This window comes from Phalacrocorax aristotelis, chromosome 1 (assembly GCF_949628215.1).
Source record: "Phalacrocorax aristotelis chromosome 1, bGulAri2.1, whole genome shotgun sequence".
Taxonomy (NCBI): Eukaryota; Metazoa; Chordata; class Aves; order Suliformes; family Phalacrocoracidae; genus Phalacrocorax; species Phalacrocorax aristotelis.
The window spans coordinates 137,642,837-137,670,352 of NC_134276.1; the positions used below are offsets into that span (position 1 = coordinate 137,642,837).

At 40.8% G+C, this 27,516-nt stretch overlaps 1 protein-coding gene across 5 annotated transcripts in view; it reads right to left on the reverse strand.

Moving 5' to 3' along the window:
- The window catches only part of FAR2 (fatty acyl-CoA reductase 2), a 155,440-nt gene that overhangs the window by 70,433 nt on the left and 57,491 nt on the right, over positions 1-27,516 (reverse strand). For all 5 annotated transcript variants that reach the window (XM_075111674.1, XM_075111656.1, XM_075111637.1 and 2 more), the window contains exon 2: positions 18,168-18,402. In XM_075111674.1, coding sequence (XP_074967775.1) covers positions 18,168-18,356 — 189 coding nt within the window. In that variant the 5' untranslated portion in view covers positions 18,357-18,402. The remainder of the gene's footprint in view (positions 1-18,167; positions 18,403-27,516) is intronic.

Here is a 27,516-nt window from a genome sequence, read left to right on the forward strand (position 1 = left end):
CCTTGTACTGAACACTGCACATCAGTGGCAAGAGAGCAAAAACCAAGAGATGTATAAAAAGACTAGGGAAAGCTACCAGCCCTCAGGAGCACAGAGATGCAGAATAGGGTTATTGCTCTGTTTCCCTTCTTCAACTTCCTAAATTAGATATTATTTATGAAAGCACAGCCAGCTATCAGCAGCCTGGCATAAAGAATGCAGTATAGCCTGGAGATATAGAATTTTTTAAAGTATTAAACAGGACAGGTCCACAGATAAACCCCTAAGAAATTGAGGCCTCCAGGAAGATCATGACCAATTAAACTCTTGCAGTCTGACTGTCCAGCCCGGTTTCTTTTCACCATCTTGACTGTACCATCCCAGTCTGGATGTTGGCATATTGTTGGAGACTATGCTGAAAGCTTTGCTAATGTCAAGGTAAATGATATCCATGTCTTTCCTCTCATCCACTGATTGAGCCATTTTATCACACGATCAGGTTGATCAAGGCAAGCATACCAAGGGTAAATCCATGCTGACTATTCTCAGTCACCTTCTCCTCCTTCACACACCCAGAAATGTGCTTCAAGGAAACTCATTCCATGATTTTTCCAGGGACAGAAGTGATAGTGCCTGGTCTATGGCTGCCTGAATTGTCCCTCTTGATGTTTCTGACAATGGGTGCAACATTTGCCTTCCTCCAGCCGTTAGTGTCCTCTAGAATCTAGAAAGCCTGCAAGCTTCTCAAATAAATAAAATACATAGTTTTTCATACTCTCTTTGCCCCTGTGGCACAGAAATTTGCTGCAAAACATACACACATGCACACTTTCAATAAAGTCAACTTCCTGAAGATCATAGCAAAGACAGCAGCTTGAGAACTGCCCACATACAGTGGGGACTCAAACGTCAGGGAGACAGTGTGCTTTCAAGCATGGATACAACACACAAGGTAACAGAGGAGATTTTTTCAAAGGTTATTTCCTTTAAGCAAGCAACCTCCCCAAACAGAAATCTACATATGAAAGTGTTTATCCTGCTCAAATTATTCAGATGGTTAACTACTGGAAAGCAGCTCTGTTGAGAAGGACCTGGGAGTGCTGGTGGACAACAAGCTGACCATGAGCCAGCAATGTGCCCTCGTGGCCAAGAAGGCCGACAATATCCTGGGGTGCATGAAAAGGAATGTGGCCAGCAAGTCGAGAAAGGTTATCCTCCCGCTCTATTCTGGCCTAGTGAGACCACATTTGGAGTACTGTGTCCAGTTTTGGGCCCCCCAGTTTAAGAAGGATGTGGAACTGCTTGAGCAGGTGCAGCAGCGAGCTGCCAAGATCAGGGGACTGGAGCATCTCTCTTATGAGGAAAGGCTGAGAGACCTGGGTTTGTTCAGCCTGGAGAAGAAAAGGCTGAGGGGGGATTTCATCAATACCTATAAATATCTAAAGGGTGGGTGTCAGGATGATGGGACTAGGCTCTTTTCAATAGTGCCCAATGGCAGGACAAGGGGCAATGGGCACAAATTGGAACACAGGAAGTTCTACCTCAATATGAGAAAAAACTTCTTTACTGTGAGGGTGACAGAGCAGTGGAAGAGGCTGCCCAGAGAGGCTGTGGAGTCCTTCCCAGGAGACATTCAAAACTCGTCTGGATGTGTTCCTGTGCCCCCTGCTTTAGGTGTCCCTGCTCAAGCAGGGGGGTTGGACAAGATGATCTCCAGAGGTCCCTTCCAACCCCTACCACTCTGTGATTCTGTGATTCCTTGGGTGGGGGTGCACATGCAATGCCAGAAGCAGTACAGTTGTATTCATCTGGTCTTGTGAAACATGACTTTATCACTCGGTTCAGGGCGTGGCTACCTCAGAAAGCAGCATGATAAAACCCTCTATACCCTACTGCATCCCTATTGTATGTTCTTACAGCCTAGTTTACACTTGAATACCTTGAATAGTAAGTGAAGTACTTTTAAAAAGATTTAAAGAGGTCAGACTGAGATTGTTTACAGACAGGATCATGCAGCTTTTGAGTGAAGAGTGTTAACTACATACTTACTGTGTGTTACACACCTTTCATAAACAAAACATTAATTTAAACTTGAGACTACTACAGAGCCCTCTGGACACCTAATTTTTCAAGATGCTTTCACTATCAAAGAGAGAACGTACATAACCTAATTATTGCTTGAACCAAAGGGGAAGTTTTCAATAAAATGAAAAAAAACTGTCAGTGACTGGAAATTTTTGCTGTGATTTTGAGCTTTAGTTCCACAATTTTAAAAATAAAAATCTGAAATAACTTTCAAAATAAAAAATATTATTCTGAACCAAAAATGTGAATTGTTATTTTAGAAGAGGTCACCCCAAAATAATTTGGGCTTTGCCTTTTATTTTTCCTATTTCTAGGGCCCTGGTGCTGGAGCTCCACCAAAGCAATCCAGTTATTTCAGTACAAAAGTGCATTTTGCTTTTCCTTATCTATGTTTTATTTGCCAAAAACCATTTGGGGGGGATTTTTTTCCTTCCCTGCTTGGAAGATATTGTCTGTTCACCATAAATGTTTGCTTATATTTATGCAATACTTGCAGGATTATACAGTTGTAATGCTTAGTAATGCCCAGCTTGGAGCCAGATACAGGCTCCTGTTTTGCTAAACTCAGCAGTAGTCTGAAGGCTTGAAAACAGAGTTTTGGGTTTTGCAGATACAAAACCAAAATAAGAGACCTTGCACCTAAACTAATTTCTGGAACCCCACTTTTAAGACAAGATGGCAACAAAAGGAGACAACTAGCAGAAAGGCAAGAGAGATGAGAAGAAAACACATGATAATGCAGATCAAATGTACACACACAGTTAGGTAGTATGAAAGGTTTGTTTGGTTTTTAAACAAGCAACATGCCATTGTTTGGTTTTTTTAAATTATTATTTGCTGTTTACATTGCAGCATTGCCCAGAAGTCCCATCTGGGAAAAAGCACACCAAGCTAAGTCCCTGCCTTTATATCTGGGTGCAATCAGACATGGATGAATGCAAGTTAGTAGAATCAGTAATTTCTCCTCTCAAATGCACACCTCCAGCAGACTGGGGGAAAATGATGACCATAGATTTTTGGTAAATTTTGCCATTCTAGCAACCAACCTTGTTTCTTGTTATCACAGGTACAACATGCTGTGCATTGAGGCACACACCTGCCTTAGTCTCAGTCTAGAACCTTTATCCGTGTTAATTGCTCTTGGTGCATCCTCTGTCCCTCTGCTGTTCTCCAGTTCTATGTTTTTATAATTCTGTGCTCTTTTAAGCATTTCAGTGTGCTGTCACTGTGGGAGCTGCCACTGGCATCAGCTGGTTTCCCAGTTCTGATTTTTCCTTACTGCACCTAACCCTAAACAAGCTACCGATTCTCCAAGCTCAAGCTTTTGACCCTACCAATTTATTTTTTGGCACATCTCAACTCTTCCAACACCACTGCCCATCACGTGCCCACTGAGATATTTTAGGAACTGACAGGCAAACTAGTTACTTAATCCAGTGATTATCCCAAAGCTTAATACATGAGAAGGAGATCATCCTAAATTTTCCCTCTCATCTAAATCACGCCCATATGTAATGAGCCATACACTTGGCAAAACTCACCCAGTTCAGTCTGTATCAATGCAAGGCAAGATTCTGTTAACTCTTCAGTGGCACCTGCTTCAACACAAGCTCTTTGGATTTAGGATAAAACAGACCCAAACTACAGCACAAGACTGACACACCACTGAAAGGTGCACCAACTTTCTTCGAAGAAAATGAATACTGCAAGGCATGTAAAATATTTGCCATCGCAATACTCAGACTATTCTTCCGGTGCCTCAGCATCACAGCCTCCATCAGCACAATCCACATCAGTAACCACGGTAGCTACAGGTTAGAAGCCACTGTCACTTTGCTTCCTGCAGGTTCCCAGCAGATTTGCAGGTGTTTTAACTTTCTGTGGTAAGGTGACATAAACACATAGGACAATAAAAACACGGGAAGTCATGTAATTCCATCTCAGGAGAAATACAGGCACAAGCTGTGACAGGCGGGCACGAAACCCTGTCAAAATGACACAGAGTTTGGCACAGCATGGTGCTAGGTGCAGTGATGTAGGAAAACATTTGATCCCATAAGTACACCTTGGAAGCCGTCATCTTACAGTTAGGATTTTTAAAGCAGAAGCTTATAGTAACTAGGATCAAAAATCAGTGTAATGATAATTTTTGACAGAATGCATAAGGTGTGCCTTGATTTTAAAAATATTCCTAGACCAGTAACGCTTTCCTTATACCAACTCCATATCGACATAAGTCTGGTCACAAACAACAGGCTCTGGGCAGCCACCTCCACTGTCCAGAGTGTGGCAGTGGATCGTCCGTGTTCACAGAATTAACCAGGGTTCCCCTCTGCAAAATCAGACCAACTTACTCTGAACATTTGGCTGCAGTCAACCAGTTGCTGTTTGTACTCACATCATCATTCACATTTAACTACAAATGGAAGAGTGGCTTTGCCACAGCAGTTTTTCTTTCAAGAAGCAAAATTAATTGACAACAGGCTAACACTAATAATACCCCCACCCCAGACTTCCTTGAAAGAAAACAAAAGGCTTAATACAAGCCCCCAGAAAATTACCAAAAAGCAATTTTCACACTTGGGTTCCTTGGCACAATTCAGACATTTTGATTTGTGTATGCAATGATGCGAGTCAGAACTTCACATTTTTCTAAAGCATTCTCCCTAATATACTTGGTAGTCCTAATGGGTTTAGTAAATGAAATAAAAACAATAGGCTGGATTTGCTAGGGTAAACTGTAGTCAAAGGTGACCTTCAGCCAACTTTAAAGCTGTCTGATGTTCTGGAGGATCAGTTTTGGGGTCAATTGCTTGGTACATACTGCAGCAGCCAGTACCTGTACGAACAGCCTCACGAGCAGCTTCTGGCAATCATGGCATTCTGGTGTACAGGGATACCCTGCATCTGTTCTCACTCTTCCAGTCATAGCTCCATGCCAGGGACTGGGAGAAGGACGATGTGTGAACCAGCAACTCTTTGCTGGCAGGATGACTAGAAGATCAAATGTTCCGGACTGTGCATATCAAGGTGTATCACTGTGTCGCAAGTTGGAGCTCTCTCTTAGGGGTCCTAAGGCTCGGAATATTCCCCTCTCCCCCACCTCCCCAGTATTTTAACAGCCTTTTTTGTAGAAAGTATTATCCAGTGATCAGGTCTGAAGGTTTTGACTACAAATTCAAAATAGAAGACTAAAGACTCTGCCCCACTATATATAGGATTTCTTCTTAAACAGCAATGTTTTGTTTACAACAAACTTTATCTCTTTGAAAGATCTTCTGACGTAAAATTAGTTTTAGCTTCCATCATTCACTCATAGCCAGCTGCCAGATAAGAAAAACCATAGGTAAGGAAGGCCAGGGTTAAATTTAGGAAAACAGAAAAGCTTTATTTAAGAAAAATTGGAAGCTGGGGATAGAATGTAGTAAAATTGGACATTACGAATGAAATATGACTTGACTTTATATGTTGTTGAATGATCAAATAGCAAACTCTGCTCTTTGGGTGCTGACTGATAGCTCCATTACCAATCCATTTAAGCAAAAGATAAGCCTCCATTCTTAAGTATGATTTGCAGGCCAAGATGTTCCCAACAGAGATTGCCTGAGGTTAGATGTCCTTATTCAGTCCCAATTCAAAGCAAAGAACCCAAGCCCACATATGAGCTTTGGTACATGAGCAGCTCTGTCAGTATCCAGAGTGGTTCTGAAGTGCAACAGCCCAAAAGGGAATCATGCAAACTCACACACGTCAACAGCCAAGTCACAGGCTCCAGCAAAATGACAAACATTGTTTAAAAACACACTTGCTGAAGGCCTTGTTGGTGAACAGGTCACTTGGCAAAACTGTGAACAGAAAGCATGCTGTGCAGCTGCCTAAAAGTTCAGGTCTCCTGTGTACCTGAGCAAAACTGGGATACAGGAGAAATCAAAGTTTACAAAAGATGCCCAACAGGTCTTCTTGAATGATGTTGCTCCATTGCCTTAATGCCAGCAAAAGCTGCTGGGAAATAGCTCTGGTTTCTGTTACTGATGTAAACTCTCGAGCCTGTAGAGTGGAGATTTTCTCTTCAATGCTCTTTGTACTTTTCCTGTCGTCTTTGAAAATGCCATGCTGAAGTCTTTACCCTCACCCTCTCCAGCGCCACATTTTTTCCATACCTCTAATGATGGTCTCTCACTTCCTTGACTTTTACCACTTAGGATATGCAGATGGCAGCGGTGGCAACATTGAAAGCTTTCTACTGGCAAGGAGGCTGACATCCAAAAAGGGACAAATTTCTGGATGGAGACATCTCTGACTAGCATAAAAGTGAATTCTGTGGAACAGAGAATCTAAATTTTCGCTCGTAGATGCCCCATCCCTGCAAACATTCAAGGTCAGGTTGGATGAGGCTCTGAGCAAACTCATCTAGTTGAAGATGTCTCTGCTCAACTGCAGGGGGGGTTGCACTAGATGACTGTTAAAGGTCCCTTCCAACCCAAACCATTCTGTGATTCTATGATACTGCTTCCACTTCCAACTTCACACACAGGTTCAAGTTCAGACACAATCACATGGGCAAAGAAGTGGATGACAGTTAGCAGTACCAATAAAACTGTTGCTTCTTGCTTTTGGTAGCTTTCAAACCCAGAAACTCTCTAACTTGCTTATTCTCCAAGACAAAGTTTAGACTGGAGTCAGACAGTATAAGTTTCCCAGATATAGACAAGTGATTAACCGCATTTGCATTTGTGTCTCAAGCTCTTCTTACTATGGTTAAATTGCTATCACCTAGAGTTGAAACATTACCAGTGAAATAAAACTCATACATCCATTTTTGCTATAAGAAACACAATATCCAGGACAAAATGGAAATCCAACACAATGAAATATAATTGAAAGGACAGCTGTAAGTTACTTATTTGGGCCCATCTTCTCTTTGAAATCTACCCTTCACAAGTTATTCAACCAAAGCTAAAAGAAGATACCAGGAGAAATTCCACTAATTTCAGGAACTGGGACTTGGCTGCAAACCAGAAAGCACATAAGCATGAATGCAAATTCAAGCAATGTTGTGAAGATCCTTTAAAGTTGTGACTCAACTGCAATCTTAGTTTGCTAACTCCCTGATAAGATTCCCTCTTTCTTCTGTAAGACACCCTTGCACATTAAAGAAAAAATATTGTTAAGTAGATACAGTCTACAAGTGTGCCAAAATATCACTGCTGAAAGAGAACTATAAATGCATTTCTTTTTATGTACAGTAGCAAGTGCAGCATGACTGCAACCTCTAGGTTGTTACTGATGAGAGAAAATCTTATTTTTGAGGGTTTCTTAAATCACATCATTCTAAACATACTGCCTGCTAATTTGCTTCAAGGGCTGAATCCTTCTTTATTTTGTCATTTATCAACTGGCAGAATTCTTCACCGAAGACACCATCACTAACACATGAATCCCTTGGCATATCCACCATTAAATAAAACAAAAACGGCTAGCTTGAAAGAGGATGCCTTTATGCATATGTGTGCATTTGCACTTGTGTGCAGAGCACAGTTTTGTGTTTACTGCATAAGAAGCTTGTCCATAATGTCCCTTCGATAAAATGAGGACCCTGGCCATCAGAGTTCTCAAAGAACTGCATAAAATTAGTCATGGTACCTTTACAAATTTAGCAGAATACTTGAATTCATATTTAAATTTGTGCATCTCTCTTCTTAGATATCTAATATGAAACTGAGAGATTTCTCCTTTCTTTTCAGCTTTTTTTTCCCCTCTATTGTATTAGCCACACATGCCTTAGCATACAAATGGCTACAGGGATTTTTCAGGAATGAAGAGATTTGAGGCTCTGTATTCTCTCCTGCAAGTGTTGCTGTTTAGATAACGATCTACTTAACATCATAAAGTAAAAAACCAACCAACCAAAACCCCCTTTTGAAATCTGATGATTTATTGTAGTTCCAGGCCAGGCCAAGGAAAAGTCATATGAAACCAAGAAGCAAAGATAAAAATGAAGGCCAGCTTTTCCATATTATTCTGTAGGTGGTGGGTATTTGTGTAGAATAATGACATGCAAGTCAGAAACCAATAACTCCCTTGCCGTGGCAGCCAAGCAAGTAGGCGCATAGAAAGATGAGCTCTAGAAAGAGATCTTGCTAGCCCCTTCGTACAAGACAAATTTTCTGTGCATGCACCTAGCAAAGACCACCTGCACCTTGTGATAAGAGGCTGGTAAGACAGATGGGGTTCCTGCACAGCAGGGCTGCAAAGCAGCATTCTGCTGATTTGGCAGCTACTGCCAGGCAGGTGGCCTCTGGTCAGACAGTGATGGGGGGCCACCATACTTCATGCTGGGTTTCTCTTGCAAGTGCCTGAGCACCTGGACAAGTATCAGTGTTTCTGTCATTCTGCTGGTCTCCGGGGATGTGCCACATCAACACCTGCAACAGCCGTTTCGAGTGAAAGATGAGGAAACTGATGTGTCAGGTTTTGACACAGAAACTTTTTAATTCACAAAATGAAAGACACACACTCTTGAAATGAATTGTGAAGCATTTCTGCTTTCAAAAAATTACTCATTTGAGAATAATTCACATTGATTCTACAGTTTCATTTAGCACTGTGTCCTTATTTTTCATTTTGCAGTTTACATCAGTTCAACAATCTTAATTTCATTGTGATTTATTGTGTAACTATTGCAAGAAATGTATAATCGGAATAAATTTTAAACTGCAATATATTAAAGAAAAAGAAACACAAATTGACTTTACTCCTGCATTTGCATTACTACTGCAAATACCCCCAGGAGCTGAAGTACCAAAGACAGTTTGCAAAGCTGGAGCACTAAGCTGTGAACTCTCGTCAGCAGTGACAAAACTGAGGTTTGTATTCTGTACCACCTAACAGAGCTTGTAACCAGTAGACAAACGTCAGGCCCAAGGCTAGTCTGTATTTATTTCAGCCATATCACTAGTTGTAATAAAAGACAACACATCACACGATTAGCTCATAATCCCACCTAGAGCTTCAAGGTACTGTGTATTCTACTTTTAAGGGACAACATCAGCAGGAACCATTTTGATAATATCAGAGAACTGCAGCTGTAAGTGAGCAGAACCTGACAATTCAGGGAGGGATTCAAGCAGGCGTACAAGGAGAAGCCATGTAACAAGGGACCCAGCTTCTCCCAGTTGAAAATGCGTTTGTGAAGGGTCTAGAGAACAAGTCCTGTGAGGAGCAGCTGAGGGAACTGGGGTGGTTTAACCTGGAGAAGAGGAGGCTGAGGGGAGACCTTATCGCTCTCTACAACTACCTGAAAGCAGGTGCAGTGAGGTGGGGTTTGGTCTCTTCTCCCAGGTAACAAGTGATAGGACAAGAAGAAATGCCTTCAAGTTGCACCAGGGGAGTTTTATAAGGAATATTAGGAAAAAATTCTTCAGTGAAAGAGTTACCAAGCATTGGAACAGGCTGTCCAGGGAAGTGCTTGAGTCACCATTCCCAGGGGTATTTAAAAGACGTGTAGACGTGGTGCTTAGAGGCATGGTTTAGTGGTGGACTTGGCAGTGTTAGGTTTGTGGTTGGACTCAAAGATACTAAGGGTCTTTTCCAACTTAAATGATTCTATGAAGCACAGATAAGTTATAGAATCAAATACAGACAGATAGAAAAAATATTGTTTCAGTCTTGACCTATGGCAGATAAGCTGCTCTGAAACTTCTGGTGACAGTCTTTTTCTGCCTCTGTTGCTACTGTTAAGAGAATCTACAGAGTGCTCTGGAAGTCAGATTTAATGGACAGGATTTTCCTTCTCAGAAAGAAGCACTTCGGAATTGATTAACCCAAGACTTAGCTGCCAGCAGCGCTGCCCAAATGATTAACCTTCCCTGCTACTTGGCACTGGTGTGGCCACATCTGAAGTGCCGTGTCCAGTTGTGGGATCCCCAGCACAAGAGAGAGGGGTGTACTGGTGTGAGTCCAGTGAAGGGCCATGAAGATGATGAGGGGACTGAGGCACCTCTCCTATTAGAAAAGGCTAAGAGAGAGCTGGGACTGTTCAGCCTGAAGGAGAAAAGGCTCAGGGGGATCATACCAATGTTTATAAAATCCTGATAGTACGGGGTAAAGAAGACTCAGGGATATCCAGTGACAGGACAAGAGACAATGGGCAAAAAAATGAAACATATGAAATTCTGCCTGAATATAAGAAAACACTGTTTTACTGTGAGGGTGATGGAGCACTGGCACGGTTTGTGGAGTCTCCCTCCTTGAGGATATTCAAAACCCAGCTGTACATAGTCCTGGACAACTGGCTCTACCTGACCTGCTCTGAGCAGGAGGCTAGACTAGACAATCTCCAGAGGTCCCCACCGACATCAGTGCTTCTGTGATCCTGTGAAAAGGTGCAGAGAAAGGAGTGTGAAAATAAGCTAGAAAGGAAGAGGATTTGCATTTACCAGTTCACAAAAAACTAGCTGAAACGGCAGTGAACAGAATTATTATTTTGAAATAATAAAGGACACTACAGAGGTTTTATCATATTCCCTACTGATTAAAATAGGAGATGAAATTTCCTGGGAATAGGTACTGTACTGTGACAGTATCAAAGATTGATCTTAATTAGAAGACAAGGAGGAGACTTCATTTTCCACTGGAGAAGAGTACTTCTTTCGAACTCTTAATATAAGTGGCTGGGAGAAACACAGAATTACTTAGGCCACAGGGATGTCTACATGATGTCATGACAAAGGTGGAGAGCAAGAGGGAAATGGACAATGCAACTGGCCAAAGGAAGAAGAAAGATTTTAGAGCTTGTTCGGCAAAATAAAATGTTAGTTCTGCATAACTTTCAGAAACTGCAGAGAAGAGAGAATTGGGTGCAGCTGGCATACTTAACCTCTTCTGTTCCGCAACACAATTAAGACTGAGGGGTAGAGAATAACCTCTGTGTAGTTCAACAGATAATCATCAACAAATTACTTTGCCTTTTCAAATGACCACAAAAAAATTTAGAAGCAACCTCTAGAGTGAAAGATGAAATGCTTCTTTTACAGACGATCTTAAAAACTCCTCTCCCCTACTTCTAAAAATTCAACGAAGATTAAAATATTTAGCAAAATTCGGGATAAGCACAAAAACATTGTCCAATCACCTTAATATAGGAGAAATGATGAAGTCAACAGAGCTATAAGACAGACACAAGGGTTTCAGCTTTAAACCAGGCATAATTCTTTTTATAATTCAAGAGTCATGGTATTGATTTGCTTCCGTGGGCTCTCTGATCACCCTAAAATACTTCTCCCCTTTCTGCTCATGGCCTTACCAGGCTTTTCGTTCAGACTGAAAGACTTTTTGGATGAAGATTTGTGCTTGCACAGCTATGGCTCCTGAATGCAAACGTAAGGCAAATTATAATATATCAATACCAGAAAAGAAGGTTTCCTCTTCTCCCTCACCCTTGCCAACATCCTTTTCCTCCATTACTTGTTTTCTCCCTCTAGCTCCTCAACCCCATTCTCTTCCATATCCTTGCCCTGACTTTCACCAGTGATAATGCCCTATTCCTCACACTTTCCTTCTGATGCTTTTTACAAACACTTTTTTTTTAAAATGTCATCTCTGATAGCCTCTGCAGACCTGCCGACTTCTCGTTTTCCTCTATTTGTTTCTTCAGAATCTCTTCCTAAGTTTTCATATTACTGCAACCTTTTATTAGTCCTTTTATCTTCTGCATCTGTACTGTTTTTTCCTGCATTACTAAGATTTCCACTGGTGTCACAATTATGTCATAAACTTATCCCTTTACTCTTATGTTCCTGACCCACTTCTCTCTCCCTCTGAGAGAGAACTTAGCTGACATGTCTCCTTTTGGATGTCTTGATGTTTATTGCAACTTTTCATAAGCACAACGTAAGTCCTTTCTTTAGCAATATCACGAACTCATTATTTAACTACTTCTTCTCTCTGTCCCCGGACATCTAATGTGCGTCACAATCCTGCCACCCACATTTTTGATCCAGCTTCATTAAAAAAATGAAAGCTTATATTTTGAGAATGGTGTATAGATAACTTCCCACATTTTTTTCATGCTTACTTTTGTATATACCTAGAACCTTACAGAACAAGTTTGTTGTCCTAAAAGGCAGGAGTATGGACACAGTGTTTTCAAACACGCAAGCGTATTCGAACTGACTGTTGATCTGAGGTGCTCCATTTTTAACATTTGTAAATTAAAGTATCCCAAAGAGAATCAATCTGCAAAAGGGCACTGAGTTGAATCAGATTCACCAGACACACTGGAAATTTTTAGCAAAGAAATACATTATATACAGAAAAGTATAGTTATTATTTCTGATACTGTCATTAGTCACATATAAGTGTAACAAAACACACACAGCAAAGATTTAGGGTTGTTCTAAATCCATACCTCTGAATGCGTCCCTGATCAACTTATGCAGTGTGGGGAGAAATTCTAAATTACTGTGCAGCATCCATGTATACTAAGTAGTGATGGAAACTGCATTATGACTATGAAACTCTGTGATGAGCCTATTTTCTCTGGGAATTGTCTCAGTCACACATTCTTTCTTCCTCAGCAGACTGCGGCCTGAATTTACCTGACTGATGCAACAGAGGACACAATTTCAACCACCACCTTTCTTTCTCCCTTCCTCTTATCACGGTTTCTCCTCTGACATATGAGTATGCATTAAAAATAAATGATTAAAAAATCCCTGCCATTTCCACCCAGCTGCCCTTCCAGCAATTCTGCAAAATGCAGTCTGTGCTGAGAGCAGTGCAAGGGCAAAGGAAAAAGGAGGTGTAGGAAACCAAGTTCTGCTGATGCTAATTGATAATAAGATGGGCCTTTGTGCTTCTCAGCTTCTCTATTAGCCTCCTAGTAGGCATGGCTCTGCATGCAGAACAGAACATACAAAACAGATGAAAGAGTAGGCAGGGCTGCTAGATCTCCCAGCTTAGCTGAAAGCTGACGGGTCAGATTCTACACCCTGAGTTATGACACAGGTTGGATGTCCATCAAATGAGGAGGAGCTGTCACCATACAAGGCTGCAGCTCTGGCGCAGCACCCAGACAAGGCAATGCCATTGTACTTTGCTTGTTCCAGATGCCCATGTTCCAGCACAGTCAAGAGCCAAGGGGCAGCAGCAGCAGCAGGGCTGCAAACACACAACAGCAGAAAGTGACACCAGGGACCTGTGAGTGAGTCTTGAGCTCAGGACTAACGGTGGCTTCTTTTTCGTCCAGTGTGAAAGGTTATCTTCCTGGAAGCACCAGCTGTCTTGTTGGCCCTTCCTTGTACTGTAGGAAGCAGGCTATTAGATGATAATATATAAAGCAAAATCTTACCACCCTTCTTCAAACAGAAACATAAATTGGAGGAGAGAGAAATGAAATGGAACAAGGCGGCAGATGGTGTTAGCTTTGGAAAGAGGAACAGAATGGTTCGAGACCCTTGCCTGCATTCGTATCAGTTATGTTACCATTTAGCTCCTCTCTACCACATGGTTTACAAATTATGGGGTCAAGTAAGGAACAAGTTTTTGTTAAAATGAGTTTTGCTCCTTTGGTACACAAATACCAGAGTTATGTCTGATAATCTACTGATAAAAGCATGGAAAATCTAAATAAATAATAAAACAGAAACCATCTTCAGCTGTTTCACTCCAATTAGCAGTTTCCAGACCTCTTACTGAGCAAGTGGGATGCCATTCCATCAACCAAAAAACCTCTTTATTCTGAGTACTGATCCATGCATCATTGCAGTGGTCTCAGCAGATTTAGGGGATGCTGTTCCAGGGAGAGTGACACTACACTGGTTTGGCATGGAGAACCTTTACTGCTTATGTGCAATATGCATGAGCAAGGGAGTAGAGAAAGGCACAGTCAAGGGAAGTTGAAAAAGAGAAATCTGGCATGATTCGGTGAAATCTATAGGGCTAACAGAGGGTCTTTGCTGATAAGCATAGCACATTTGACATGGAAATACTGAAGAGGCAAAGGTGTCTGATAACATTGGACTTCTGCTGTTTTCAGTGGTCAGTCACCTCAAAATTTGTGGTTCCAGACAAAGCTGTGCAGGGAAGAGAAGAAGGTCTGTCTGTACCATCCACTGTAACTATAAGGGTTAACCATACAGGTTAACTGTGGTTGGACAATATGAAAAAGCAGTAGCATTTTACACAATTTCTGGTCACACCCAGCAATATCTGCTCCCCACTTTCAGCAGCCTCATAGCCTTTCCATTTTCGCTCTGAATTATCAGAGACATTAACAACCCTTTTCCACTCCCCACTTTGACTGATCTTTCTAATTAGGAGCGGTGAACAAATAGATCTGAGAAACAGCCTGGCAGCAGCAAGCAGCCTTGGTTTACTGCACACAGGGCATGGAAAAAGCTCTGCTCTCCCTGGGACAACGTGAAAGCTACAACCAGTGACTCAGCATTAGCCCAGTAACTGCTCTCCAGAGAATCTGAGACAACCCGTCCAAGCATTCCTGGCTATTTCTGCACACAGAGGGATCACACTCAGAAAATACTCCTAGAAACAATTTCCTACCTCTGATAAAATATATACCTCCCATCAACTTAACGATGTCACCACTGTCATGCTTTGCCTTGTGATCCACATCTGTGGACACATCCAGGATGAAGCTGATACTGAAATGTGTTTTTTTGTGTAACAGCTGCGCTCTGTGCCATGCAGACATGGCATTTCATTAAGCACAGGGTATTAGCTTGATTCCCTTAGGGACTTGCTGCTGGAAAATAGAACAACTCCTTTCATAAATAGGCAAGGTCACCATGCGTCACACATTCCTCAATGCACACGTTAATTTTGAAGTTGATGCCGAGCTAACTGAGTATCTGTTCATTATATGTTTCATATTAATGCCATAATGTACCTTCATGTAAAACTCATTTTACAAGATCTGAGGAAAACCAGCGTTCTATTACATTTCAATGCCATCTGTTCAGCGCCTCCAGAATACTGTGGAAGAATTTTGATATATGCCCAAATTATTTTTTATATTTTACTCTTCATGTTGGATTCAGAATTTGAAAAAATCCAAGATAAGAAATGTTTTAAACGCACAAGCTAAAGCATTTTGCCCCTTCACACCTTATCACCCTTTCTTAACTTACAATTGCTTTTTTATTTAACAGGAGTCATCTTCCAGCATATTCACAGGTACACACTGTGAGCAAGACAGTTCATAAATGTGACATCTCAAAGTTTAAGCCCCTGTAGACATGATAGAAACCACAAAAATTTCACGGATTGTGCTAAGAGATGTATGAAGAGAGATTGAAAATTACAGGCAATTTCTTTAAAAATATTAAGTACTACCAAAAATCAGGAGACCCCAGAGGACCTTACCTGAAGAACCTAAGCATTATGCAGTGCAACTAATTTCTGCCAATCTACTTCTCTACTTTCATCTTATTTCATCCTAAATACTAGTCTAGAATATTTAGAAGCTGGCAGACTGTTTTGCTCTATTCCTCTGGTTCCTGGGAAAAATCCCTTCTGGATGTGAAAATGAGAAATGAGAAATTCCAGAAGATATTATTGGGTTATGTAAAAGAAGAAAGAGTTACTTTCAAAGTAAATATATGATCGGTTAGTAGAGAAGATTACATAGGGTAAAATATAAAAGCAGAAATAAAGTAATTTTTTCCTAAAAGCAGATACAAATACTGTATTACATTAAATCCAACAGTTTGGGGGGGGGAAAAGAATAATTATCTAGTAGAGATTAGAAATTATATAAGTATACGTAAGGAAGAGAAAGGATTTCATTCTGAATTTTTCTGTGCATGCTCAAATATATGCATTCTTCATCAGAGATTATGATTGGGAATATCAAATATAAATGTTGCCTGAAGACTTGGAATAAGCTCTTTTATTTTTATGTTATATAGCTCAGGGGTTTCCCAAACTGGAGGATGCAAACCACAATTGTAAATGGAAAGTGTAGTCTCTAGATTGTGAATGACTGATTATGTGTATTAAACACATACAGTAAACTTAACTGAAAACAATATGCAAAAATGTTGAGAATAACATTTCCTGCCCTCTTCATCTGCCATGAAATTAACAGTTACTGGAATTAACAGTTTCACTTCTAGGGGAGAATAAAAAAGGCTGTCTGCATTTTCACATGGAAATAAGCTTTGAAGAGTTGGATTTCTGGCTTAGGGAAGTATTTTTGCTTTATCTTAAAAAGAACAGCATCAAAAAGACACCTTTTTCTTTGAGAGGACCTGAATGAGTTGTGAACATACCCCTAAATTTTTTTCCTTTTCAAGGCTGCAGCAACCTAAGTTAGAGACTTGCCTCCTTCTTTGGTTCATTTGAAACATGTTAAAACACACTGTCAAAGGTTCAAGGAGAGGTTATCAAGCCCTATTTGCTGTTGGTATGTCTAAAACTGCTGACACATGCTAGGGAAAAAGGCTACATTTAGTGCAAGCTGCAACAATAAAACAGCTACTAGGGAACCTCACCTGCAGCTAACATCACCACTAAGTTGTGCTGGCCAACTTAAGAAATAAACCTTATCAATACAGTAATCATACAGAAAATGCAAACAAAACTTATAGAAGTCTTGAAAAAATAGCTTGGTTTGCCATTTTCTTAGTGACTTTAGGAAGAGGCAAAAAAACCATGCAAACACACATTTGGGATTTTGTTGTTTTATGATGAAAACCGTTACCCACAGTCTTCAGTGATGAAAGCTGTAGAAACAGCTGAAAAACATTCTTTGAAAGGAAAAGTAATGAAAAATTGTGCACTTGACAGACTTGCAAAAAGCAACCAATGCGATGGTTTCCTTTTATATCACTTACAAATTTTCCTGAACAGGAAAGTAACCTACCCTCTGTTGAAAACACACACAAAAAAAATCAAACTCTATTGTTGGACATACTTAAGATTTTCTAGCTTGATGCCTCAAAACATTAGGAGGAAAAACACAAGACTTCTCCAAGACCTACTTCTTTCTAAGTTAGTTATCTATAGCCCTATTTTACCTCTAACTCCAGTAGAACTAGTAATACTTTTCCAGTCAAGCCTTGTTCTAAGTTTCAGACTAATACTCTAAAGACACGTTGACCTTTCTAAGATTAATTCCAAGTAATTCCCTGCCTACTAGGGTCAGATCTGTCCCCTCCCCTCATTTCACATCAGCTATGTACAAATTCACCTTAGCAGTAAGCATTAGCTTGAACTCTGGCACTTATTATAGCTGGAGGAATCTGAGCAAGTTCATGACCGCAGCACTGGCCTGAGCTCCTGAGGACCTTGAGGTCCTCAGGGCAAGTCCTATCTTGATAACTAGTCTAGTAGTGTCTTCTCACAAATCTTTACATTTAATACAGCAAAGGGCTTTGACATCCTTCTTGACACTAGAGATCTTGTCTTCCTCACCAAAACAAACTATGTGGGTGGAGGTCATACAGGTCTGTTCCTCAACTCGCAGGGCTGTCTTAGACTTTGTGTTCTCTGCAAGCAACTTTGGAAAGCACCCTTTCAAATGCAACAGTATTTTATCACTTCACGAGTAAGATTAAACTGGAGCTGACGTCAGAAGATGGCAGATGCCCTACTGTACTGCGGCAATGCACAGCCCGCTATACCTTGCCACTAGGCTTTGTCTTATGAAACCAGTTTAATGCCCCAATAAGGGCAAGGAGTCGAGTGCAACAGGCTCACCATTTTATTTTTGAATGCTCAAACATTATGTTAGAAAGCGGGTGAAGGAAAAGAGTTAGTTCATGAGAGCAAAATGATGCTCTTCTTGCAAAAAGGAAATTTGCTAAGGTAACCTGTGTTTGAAAAAATTAATTCTCAACAAACAGCAATGCCGAAAAGAAGAATTACATTACTACAGTGCAAAATCCTGCATCACCTACCAAAATAAGACAGACCCTGGTTCATCAATGTACAATTAGTTTGTTTGTTTTAGGCATAACAAAACTGTACAACGGTTACCGCAGAAGATCGTATTTTGTTCTTCATGAATTAACAAAAGTCCTCTGCTTCACCCAGCTAAATGGATTTCAGATTAGCATCTAGAATAAAATATAGAAACTTACCTTGCATTTTAACATGTTGGCCACTCTCTCTTGCATTGATTGTCCAGCCTTTGGCCTGACAAGTATATAAACTGCTTTTACATCAGGGCTGGAGCGCAGAAGCTTTTCCACCAGTACTTTACCCATGAACCCTGTAGCTCCTGTGATAAGTACGGTCTTTCCATTGTAATAAGCTGAGACTGAAGACATGGTGCTTTCTTGTTCTGTCCCTTCTTTAACTTCCTGCAGGAGGTACCTGAGAAGATGCAAAAATAAAGCTTTAAAGGCTTTTGAGTCAAGACACAGATCAGTTATTTGGGAATTACAGTCTGAGATAACCTTTCCCAGTCAGCTATAGCAGCCCACATTAGGTCAATCAACAGCAATTTTAAAGATGATTTTTTTAAAGCTTATATTATGAAAATATTATGAAAAACCAGAAAAATTAAAAAGGTTAATCTGAGAAGCTTAAAAAATCTAGCTCAGCCTTATCCTCCATATTATACCATAGCTGCATGCAGCAGTCACAATTTAGAACATAGCTTGTGCTATCCAAGAGTCCTAGCAGTAGATGCTCACTGCAGTGTTGAATAGCATTTATCTCACACCCTGTTAACTGGTAGCTACGAAGATACGCAGTTACTCCTACAAGACAAAGTAGAAATAGATCTCCTCACAAACGCTGCAGGTAAAGCTTTCCCTTTAATTCCAATGTGCCAAGCAGTTCCTTTTCTTGTCAGCCATCACCTTGCAATGTGCTCAGCCTTTTCCTATTGTCTTGGCTTGGAATAAATCCATGAAGAGAAGTCCTCTTCATGGAAGATACAGTGCAATGACATTGCTCTGCAAGACTGCAATACCATGCCCCTGTGTGTTGGTCATCACCCATTAATGGTTGTTAAGGCCAAAATTCATCCCACTTAACTCTAAGGAGCATAGATGTCATGTTTTCTCTGGAGAGTATAGGTGTTTGAACTGTCCTGTGGAGACCCATTGACTATATAAGGGGACTGACATGACTAGGCTCCCACATGAAGTGTCCCACTTAAGTATTTTAATTAGATACAATGGTTTCAGGCCTATGTGCCCCCAGCCATCCCAATTCAAACTCTAAGCTGATTAAATGACAAACATGGCTGGACTGAATCCTCCTAGAATAGCCCCTCTCTCTATAAGGCTAACTGAAGGAAAGAAATCTTCCTATCTTTGAAGTCCTGCAGATCACAGCATGCACAAACCACTTCCATTGCAAGGGAAAGGCTCATGTAAAATATAAATAAATGTTTTGAAAAAAGCCTCCTAAATTTGAAACAAAAGAAACCAAGAATGCTGCCGATCAAGTGTTCAAGAAGGAGGACAATGGTCTTCAGGTACGCCAGAAAAAATTATCTTCCTCCTGCTTCAGAGTCTCTGTTGGCCATTTCAAGTTTCTCACCATGACATGAGTCAACTGCATGCTAATAAAATGCAGATATACCAAAACAGAAATATAGCATTTGCTGCATTTTTGCAGTCTGTGAAGATTTCCTGTTCTCACTAATCCTTTTGCATTTCTGAAACCTAGTAAACCATGCAGAAACAGTGAAGTAGCTTAATTTAAAACAAAAACTTCAAGCCTTGATACAGAAACATATAATAAGTCCGTCACTTGGATCAACACAATGAACAACAGACACACAACCTAGGGACTCAAGCCCAACAAAATATTGTTGTTCTTTTGCAGTGCTGCCTGGGACTGCAATACATAGCATCAAACAAATGAAAATCCCCTAATTTCTTTACCCGTTATGAATCATCAGGTGTGCCATCCAGTTTAGAAAGTGGGTCACGCAGAAAAACTTCTGAAGGACACTATTTTACAAATTAATAGCTGTGGGTATTCTGGCTCAGTGAATTCGGGTATTAGCCTACTTTCAGATATGGCCTAGATCACAATTTAAATGAATGTAGCAGGCTCATCTATGCCTATTAAAAACCTGTTCTTATCTAAAAGCTGGCCACTTGGGAAGTTAAACAAACAGGTTAAACTATTAGATAATTAACTTATTTATAATAAAATGTCACATCTCATTAAGGTTTGGAAAAGCTGAGTGATACTGGAAGACAGGAACTTGCAGAACCTGGTGTGCAAGTCCAAAACCAGACATTAGTTTAGCCAGGAGACGACAGAGGTGACAAAAGACTTAAGAAGTTTGGTATGACACATGCCCTGCAAGGCAGAAAAATTAATATAAAAATATAAGACCAGTTCCCATCCTAGATACTTGCTTTGAACTCGTATTCAGAAGATCATATCTACCTAATCCCACCTAATATTCTGCTAGAAAAATGGTACATTCATAAAGTACTTTGCACGACAGACTTGGATATTACCACAGTGTTTACAGGACTTATTCTCCTTCCCACACTTCAGTAGTACAGAACACTTCCAACCTGCATCACTAAACATTAGTGCTTTGCATTATAGTTGTAGACTAGTGCAAAAATAACCGTTAAGATTTCAGAATGCAGACATCAATTTATTATGCTATTTCATTTGGATTCTCTGTTTGAGTTATCCAGAAGGGTCTTCCTTTGTTTAGGCCAGATGTTCCATACCTACTAGAATTGTCTAAAAAAAAAAAAAAAAAAAAAAGAAAAAAAATCACACTACTTTAAAGTGTCCCTAAAATTAGCCATGCAGCCAGATTTCATTAAATATTTCTGGCAAGGACTATACAGGTATAACTGACAGTTTTTCCCCATGTAGTCTGAGACCGTCTTCAACATTTGTCTCAGAAAAGTCAGGAAAACAACTGCACCTCCCAAACCATTCTGGTATGATGAAAATGGAAGCACCAAACATAGCCACAGAAAAACTGAACTTCTAAGGCATTCTGCTGTTCCTCTTCATTATTGGCTTAACCCATAGGGTTAAAAGTTAAGAAAAACCACATTCTTTCTATTTTCTATAATAAAGCAGTCCGAGTCAGGCAGCATATAGTTTGCAGGGCCAGTTTCAGAGTTGGATCCAGTTGCTCAGGGCCTTGTCCACAATATAAAGCCATGAGCAATGAGATGGTGTTTGCTTATTATGGGATCAGACCTGTGTCTCCTTGCAGTACTTTTTTTACCTTTCCTAAGCTAGCTTTAGAATAAAATATAATAATCTTGTACCCATCTGATGCCACGCTAATTACCAGCAAAGAAAATTTGTCTATTTGTTTAATGTGCACAAAAAAGCTGATGATGTGAGATCATGACACAAAAGCCACAATGCTGCAACCTGCTATGTGCAGTCAGATCCCGGAATCCACTGTCCAAGCAAATTTCAGGAGGCTTTCATTAGGTTCCAAATTCAGTTTATATTCAGGATATGCCCTTACAGAAATTGCTAAGGTATTTCCCTTTCAACTTTCTCTACTTTTCAAAACCATCTTTGGTTTTTCTTCTCTGTTTTAATTGATTTTGCCTGGGCTTTGTAAAGAAAGTACTGAAGAAGTTACAGAGGTTTTAAGGAACCAGAGGAGTCTAAGGTCAAAGGGTGTGATCCAAGTAATGCCTGACCCTTTGGATGGCTACTTCAAAATACAAAGAACTATATGGATTCCTTTTTGACTTTTTATACTCAGTCAAATGAATACAAAATTGTTTCCTGCAGAAGCTTATGCTTTGCTTTTAATTTTAAGGAATAAACAGTCAATACTGGGCATTAATTATTTCCCAGTCAATGAAGTTGCAAGGGATTAAGCATCTGGTAAGAGAAAACTATTCGAAGTCTGACCCGTGGTCAGCAGTTGCAGTAAGTTGATCCTTATTGAGGTGAAGAAGGATAAAGACTTTTTCAGAGCTTGAGGTTCCTGTCTCTTCCAAAACTGAATGGAGGAGAAAGCCACTGAATGGTGAAGAAAAGCCCACACAAGGGCTTCCTGAAGCCCTGTTCAAGTGATTAATTACAGGCAACTCTGACAGTTCAGGCACTAATCAGAGCAGCCAAGGAATCGCTGATGCCATCTGAACTACTGAACACAGCATCTTTGCAGCAGTATACGTCTCTCTGATGCTGACTCATCTCTCCAACCGTAGTGTGGAAAAAACGCCTTTTGGACAGCCAGCCAGGGATCACACTGAGTATCGCTGCAGACACAAGTACACAAGCTGCTTTAAGGGTAAAGCTCTGGTACTGATGCCTGTAACAGTCTCCTCTGGATCAGTCATAGAGGATGAACATTACAAACAAAGCCAGTCTTGTGCCGGGGGCATATGCCAAAGGACAAGCAAAGGGAAAGCTGGGAACCCTACCAACCTAATACTTTGCTCCTGCAAAAGAAAACCCTCATATCCCCAACAGAAGAGTAAAGCAGAGCTTTCCGTCACCAAAAGCAGATACAATTGTTCTGATATTTAACAAAACTGCTAATACACTGTCCTCATCTTCCACATGACTTCAGTGATGCCAAAGCTGCATTCAGGTTACAATGGTGTAATGTCTAGAATTAGACTGCTATCCAAGCCATAGCAATTAGAAGGGAAATGAATCCAAACCTCACTGACTGCAGCTACTGCTACTGCCCAGAGCAGGTCCACAGCCGCAGGGTGTTAACAAGAGATGGCAAAATGGAACAAAAACAATGGAAGATGGGTACACTGGAGCAGGTTAATATTTCACTATGGTTTGGACCACCACTAAGATTTCCATGCCCTACTCAACTAGGACCGCAGACATTTCAGAAGCTTATCTGTTGAGATATCTGCCTTTTCAACTCAACAGCACAAAATAGAGGAAAAAAAAAAAAATTTAGTTGTGCACAAGAGCAAAGGACTGGATGCCTGTAAAAATGCATCTAGATTCACAAGCAGCTTCTCTGGCATCTCGTTCTACCTAGTCTGGTTTTGGTGAGTTTTCTCATATCTGGTGCATCTTCACAACTTTACTCAGGGATGTCATTTCTGTAAATAAGAGGGTCAGACTGCTCAGATGAGCCTTTTAGTTATCATATTGAATGTAATGAACCAGCTTCAACTAAAAGTACAATTAATGACAAATAACATTTTTTTAAGACAGCAAGAGTACTTTAAGACAAAATAAGTTTTGGCCACTTTCTGAACATAGATTCTTAATCTTGGGTGCAAATATCCAATCATACATAAGGCAGTTTTCTTTAATCAGGATTCTGGTGGGGTCATAATTAACCTGGAACATGCAGAGAAAGAAAAATTCTTCTGTCGCTTCAGATAACTTGTACAGCTGAGATCAGAAGAAGCAATATAAAGTGGTCGCAGACTATTTCAATCTTATCTGTTTCCTCTATAAATTATTTTATGAGTTTAAAATGGACTGAACACTGGGGATGTCTGAACAACACATCTTCATATAATTCTTTCTCTTTTTTTGCCCCAGGATGTGTAGCACAGACTCCACAAACAATGCACATAATTACAATATATAAAAGCAATTCTTTCTAATATGTGTTCTTTGCCTGAAAGCGTTTGTGTACAATTTCTTTTAGTTAATCATCAGCAAGTAAATAACCCCACGATTATGACTGTAGCACTTAGGAACAACCTGATCTTTTCAGTTTGGTGGCCAGTAGAGGTGGACACTTGAACAATGAGCAGTTTTCCTCCAACAGTAATGCATATACAACAATTGCATGGTTTGAAGCAAAACGGTATATTCCAAGGAGAGCATGTGCATGGATGAAGAAGCAGGAACAGTGTTAAAAGTTCAACACACCACCTCCTACGGAGCAAAGTCCAGTCTGAAACAAAGCAACTTTCCACCCCGCCGATTCCCTCAGTAACAGAATGCTCTGTTCCACGCTTAAGGAATAAAATCTAAAAAGACAAAGGAAAATGAAATACGCATCTACATGTTTCATTTATGTGCTTGCACTAGAAACATGGGATATAGCAGCATCTGTTGATTCACAGTGAAGCCTCAGGTGTATGCAGGTGAATTAGTTGTGCGTGCTCTGTCATTGGAGATACTTTACATGAATGTCAAGGTTTTGCTGAGCACCAGGCTCTGCTTCAGAGATTTTACAGATAATTTTTTTAGCCCCAGGGCATCTGGAAGTAACAGAGCATGCTGTGGATCTTAGAGTCACAGAGCAGAGTCCCACACCATGCATGTTAGCAATAGCTGAAGTAGTGACTTGCTTTTCTTCAGTGACTTAAATCATCACTTCTGTGTAACACCAGGAGGAAGCTATGTCACTCAGCTCTGTTGATTTGATTTACTGGGCCAAACTCACAGTCAGAGCAGTTTCACTGCAATGACCAATGTTTCAGCTGGGATTAAAATGAATTACTTTAGATTTGTGCTTTTATATTTAAAATATTTTTCTGCATTTTCAGTAATAAGTAACGGTGACTCAGAATGGAAAAGGGCTGTAGTTCAACACTGCACAACATTTTTCTCAACAGCACTGCTAACGTGAACAAGCAGATGGTACTAACGATGATGCACTGAAGTTACATAATATATTTTCAAAGGTCTTTAGACACACAAAGATTTGTGTAGTACACGATGCTTGGGAAGAGGTAGGGGAGATTTTACTGATGGCAGAAAATGAAGCAAAGAGAATGTTAAAATGGCTGATCTAGGGACAAATTAAAAGATCGTTATGGTTTGCTAAACTTCCATACTTATTTAATAGCACTAACAAGCTAAGGACAATAACAAACTGGCAAAGATAAACCTTCCCTCACTTAGCTACAGAATTAAAAAGAAGGTCATAACCCATCCTTTGTACAGGCACTAAAGATACTAATACAGCTCAAAGAAATAAAATCCTGTGATTCAAAGATGGGCACACTTACAGCCAGACTGAACTCCTGATGATAATCCTCTTTACAAAAGAGATTTTGCTCCAAGCAATTTACACCAAATATAAATGTTGTTGCTAGCAGCCCAAAGGTTAACTCACTTTTCTCCAGCTAATATATTTCAAATAACTTTTTGTTTGCCAACAGTACTGACTCTATTCCATAACAGCACACCCAAGTAGCAACAAGCAAGGAGAAACTCTCATTGCTCCTGGAAACCCTTCATGACTTGAAAAAATGACACCAGTTTTGCAATCCATTTCCATTTATAACAGTTAAATCCAAAGAGACAGCACAGTGTGACAGCATAATTAAGAGCTAGAGTCAACGAACAGCATGCAGAGCTGAATCCTGTGAACTGCTGAACATTACACAACGTGCTGACAGAAGCTCTCGATCTTTTGGAAACCACTGGGAGTTGTGGCTTCTGGGCTAGAGATCTGCCAACAGAGTAAGACCTAGATGTAGAGCAAAAGCATGAATTTCAAGATGTGGTAATTGCCTAAGCATTACCTGTACAGCTTCACAGATCAGCTGACTCTCCTAAGTAATTCAAACTGTTCGACTGCTGTTAAGGATTAGAGGAGAATGAATGAAGCATAAGGGCCACTAATGTAATGAAACACAGAAGCAGTCTGTTGATTCTTCAGTGAAACCTGTTAGTCTCTCTCAATCTCACAATGCTCCCTTTAAAACTGATGAAAACAAGCCCATAAGTGTTTTAGAGCTAAGACGGGGCAATTGTGCTAAGGACATACCTACATGTATGATACAGCATTCTAAAGAACAAATATTTCTCAGAGGCTCGAATATGGACTTATTCTGCCTAACCCCTGTTTAATTAGCCTACCGGTAAGAACAGCAGCTTCCAGAAACATCAAAGGAGCAGCTTCTGCAGGCTCCTTTCTGTATCACACAGGCCAGCATCTGTACCCACTCTCCTTATTTTCTTAGCAGTGCTCACTTAGAGCTAGTCATTGCAAAGCCATTGAGCAGGTTACAGGATCAAAGCTTAGGTGCTGTGCATACATCAGGACTGGAAGAGAGTTTTGCTCTGCCTCAGCATAATTAAATGCAGACATCCTACATCAGAGCATTTCTGCAGGCAACCCTTCCCCTTCTCTTTCCACAGCCATTATCACCTTACTCTTTCTCCTTTAGATGTGACCGGGATCTCTACAACCAGCAATCGTCTCCCATACCCCGAAATCAGAACCCTTGCCATACCCACTGCACACTAATCACACTGCAGCTTAGCACTGCAAAAGGAAGGTCTCTCAGTGATTAAGTCAAAGGTCTACAAATCTCTCTGTGATATCAGGGTCGTCTGGCACATTTATTTTCTTTTAGAGATCTCAGCTGATAACTTTGTATTAGCATCCAGCATGTCTTAGCACAGTATTCAAAGATTTTCTGTCCTTTTCCACCACTTGTTCTTGCCCCTCATCAAAAATAGTGGCACTATCGTTTATGGCATTTGTGGGAAGAGTTGGATTTGGAGACACCAAGTTGGGTGGGAGTGTTGATCTGCTTGAGGGTAGGAAGGCTACACAGAGGACCTGGACAGGCTGAATCAATGGTCAAAGGCCAACTGTATGAGATTCAACAAGGCTCAGGGCTGGGTCCTCCTCTTGGGCCTCAACCACCCCATGCAATGCTGCAGGCTTGGGACAAACGGCTGGAAAGCTGCCTGGTGGAAAAGGACCCTGGGGGTGTTGGTCAACAGCTGGCTGAATATGAGCCAGCGGTATGCCCAGGTGGCCAAGCAGGCCAACAGCATCCTGGCTTGTATCAGGAATAGCGTGGCCAGCAGGACTAAGGAAGTGATCGTGCCCCTGTACTCAACACTGGTGAGGCTGCACCTGGAACACTGTGTTCAGTTTTGGGCCCCTCACTACAAGAAAGACACTGCGGTGTTGAAGCACGTGCAAAGAAGAGCAATGAATCTGGTGAAGGGCCTAGAGAACAAGTCTTATGAGGGGCAGCTGAGGGAACTGGCGTTGTTTAGTGTGGAGAAAAGGAGGCTCAGAGGAGACCTATTCGCTCTCTGCAACTACCTGAAAGGACGTTGTAGCAAGGTGGGTCTTGGTATCTTCTCCCAGGTAACAAGTGATAGGACAAGAGGAAACAGCCTCAGGTTGTGCCAGGGGAGGTTTAGATTGGCTATTAGGAAAAATTTCTTCAGTGAAAGGGTTGTCAAGCATTGGAACAGGCTGCCCAGGGAAGTGGCTGAGTCACCACCCCTGCAGGGATTGAAAAGATGGTGTTTAGGACACGGTTTTGTGGTGCACTTGGGAGCATCAGGTTAACAGTTGAACTTGATGATCTTAAAGGTCTTTTCCAACCTACACAATTCTCTGATTCTGTGATTGATCCAGATTAGGAATACTTACATACAGTTAGAGGGTAACAGAAGGCTGAAGTGTTTTGGTGTTTTTTTTCAAGCAAACTTTTGGAACAGTCCAACTAGCACAGCTGCTGTGAAGGCCAGCAGCAGCAAGACTGCTACCTCCCTGCCAATTTCTACACTCCAGCACTCATGGAAAACCATCCCTTAGTG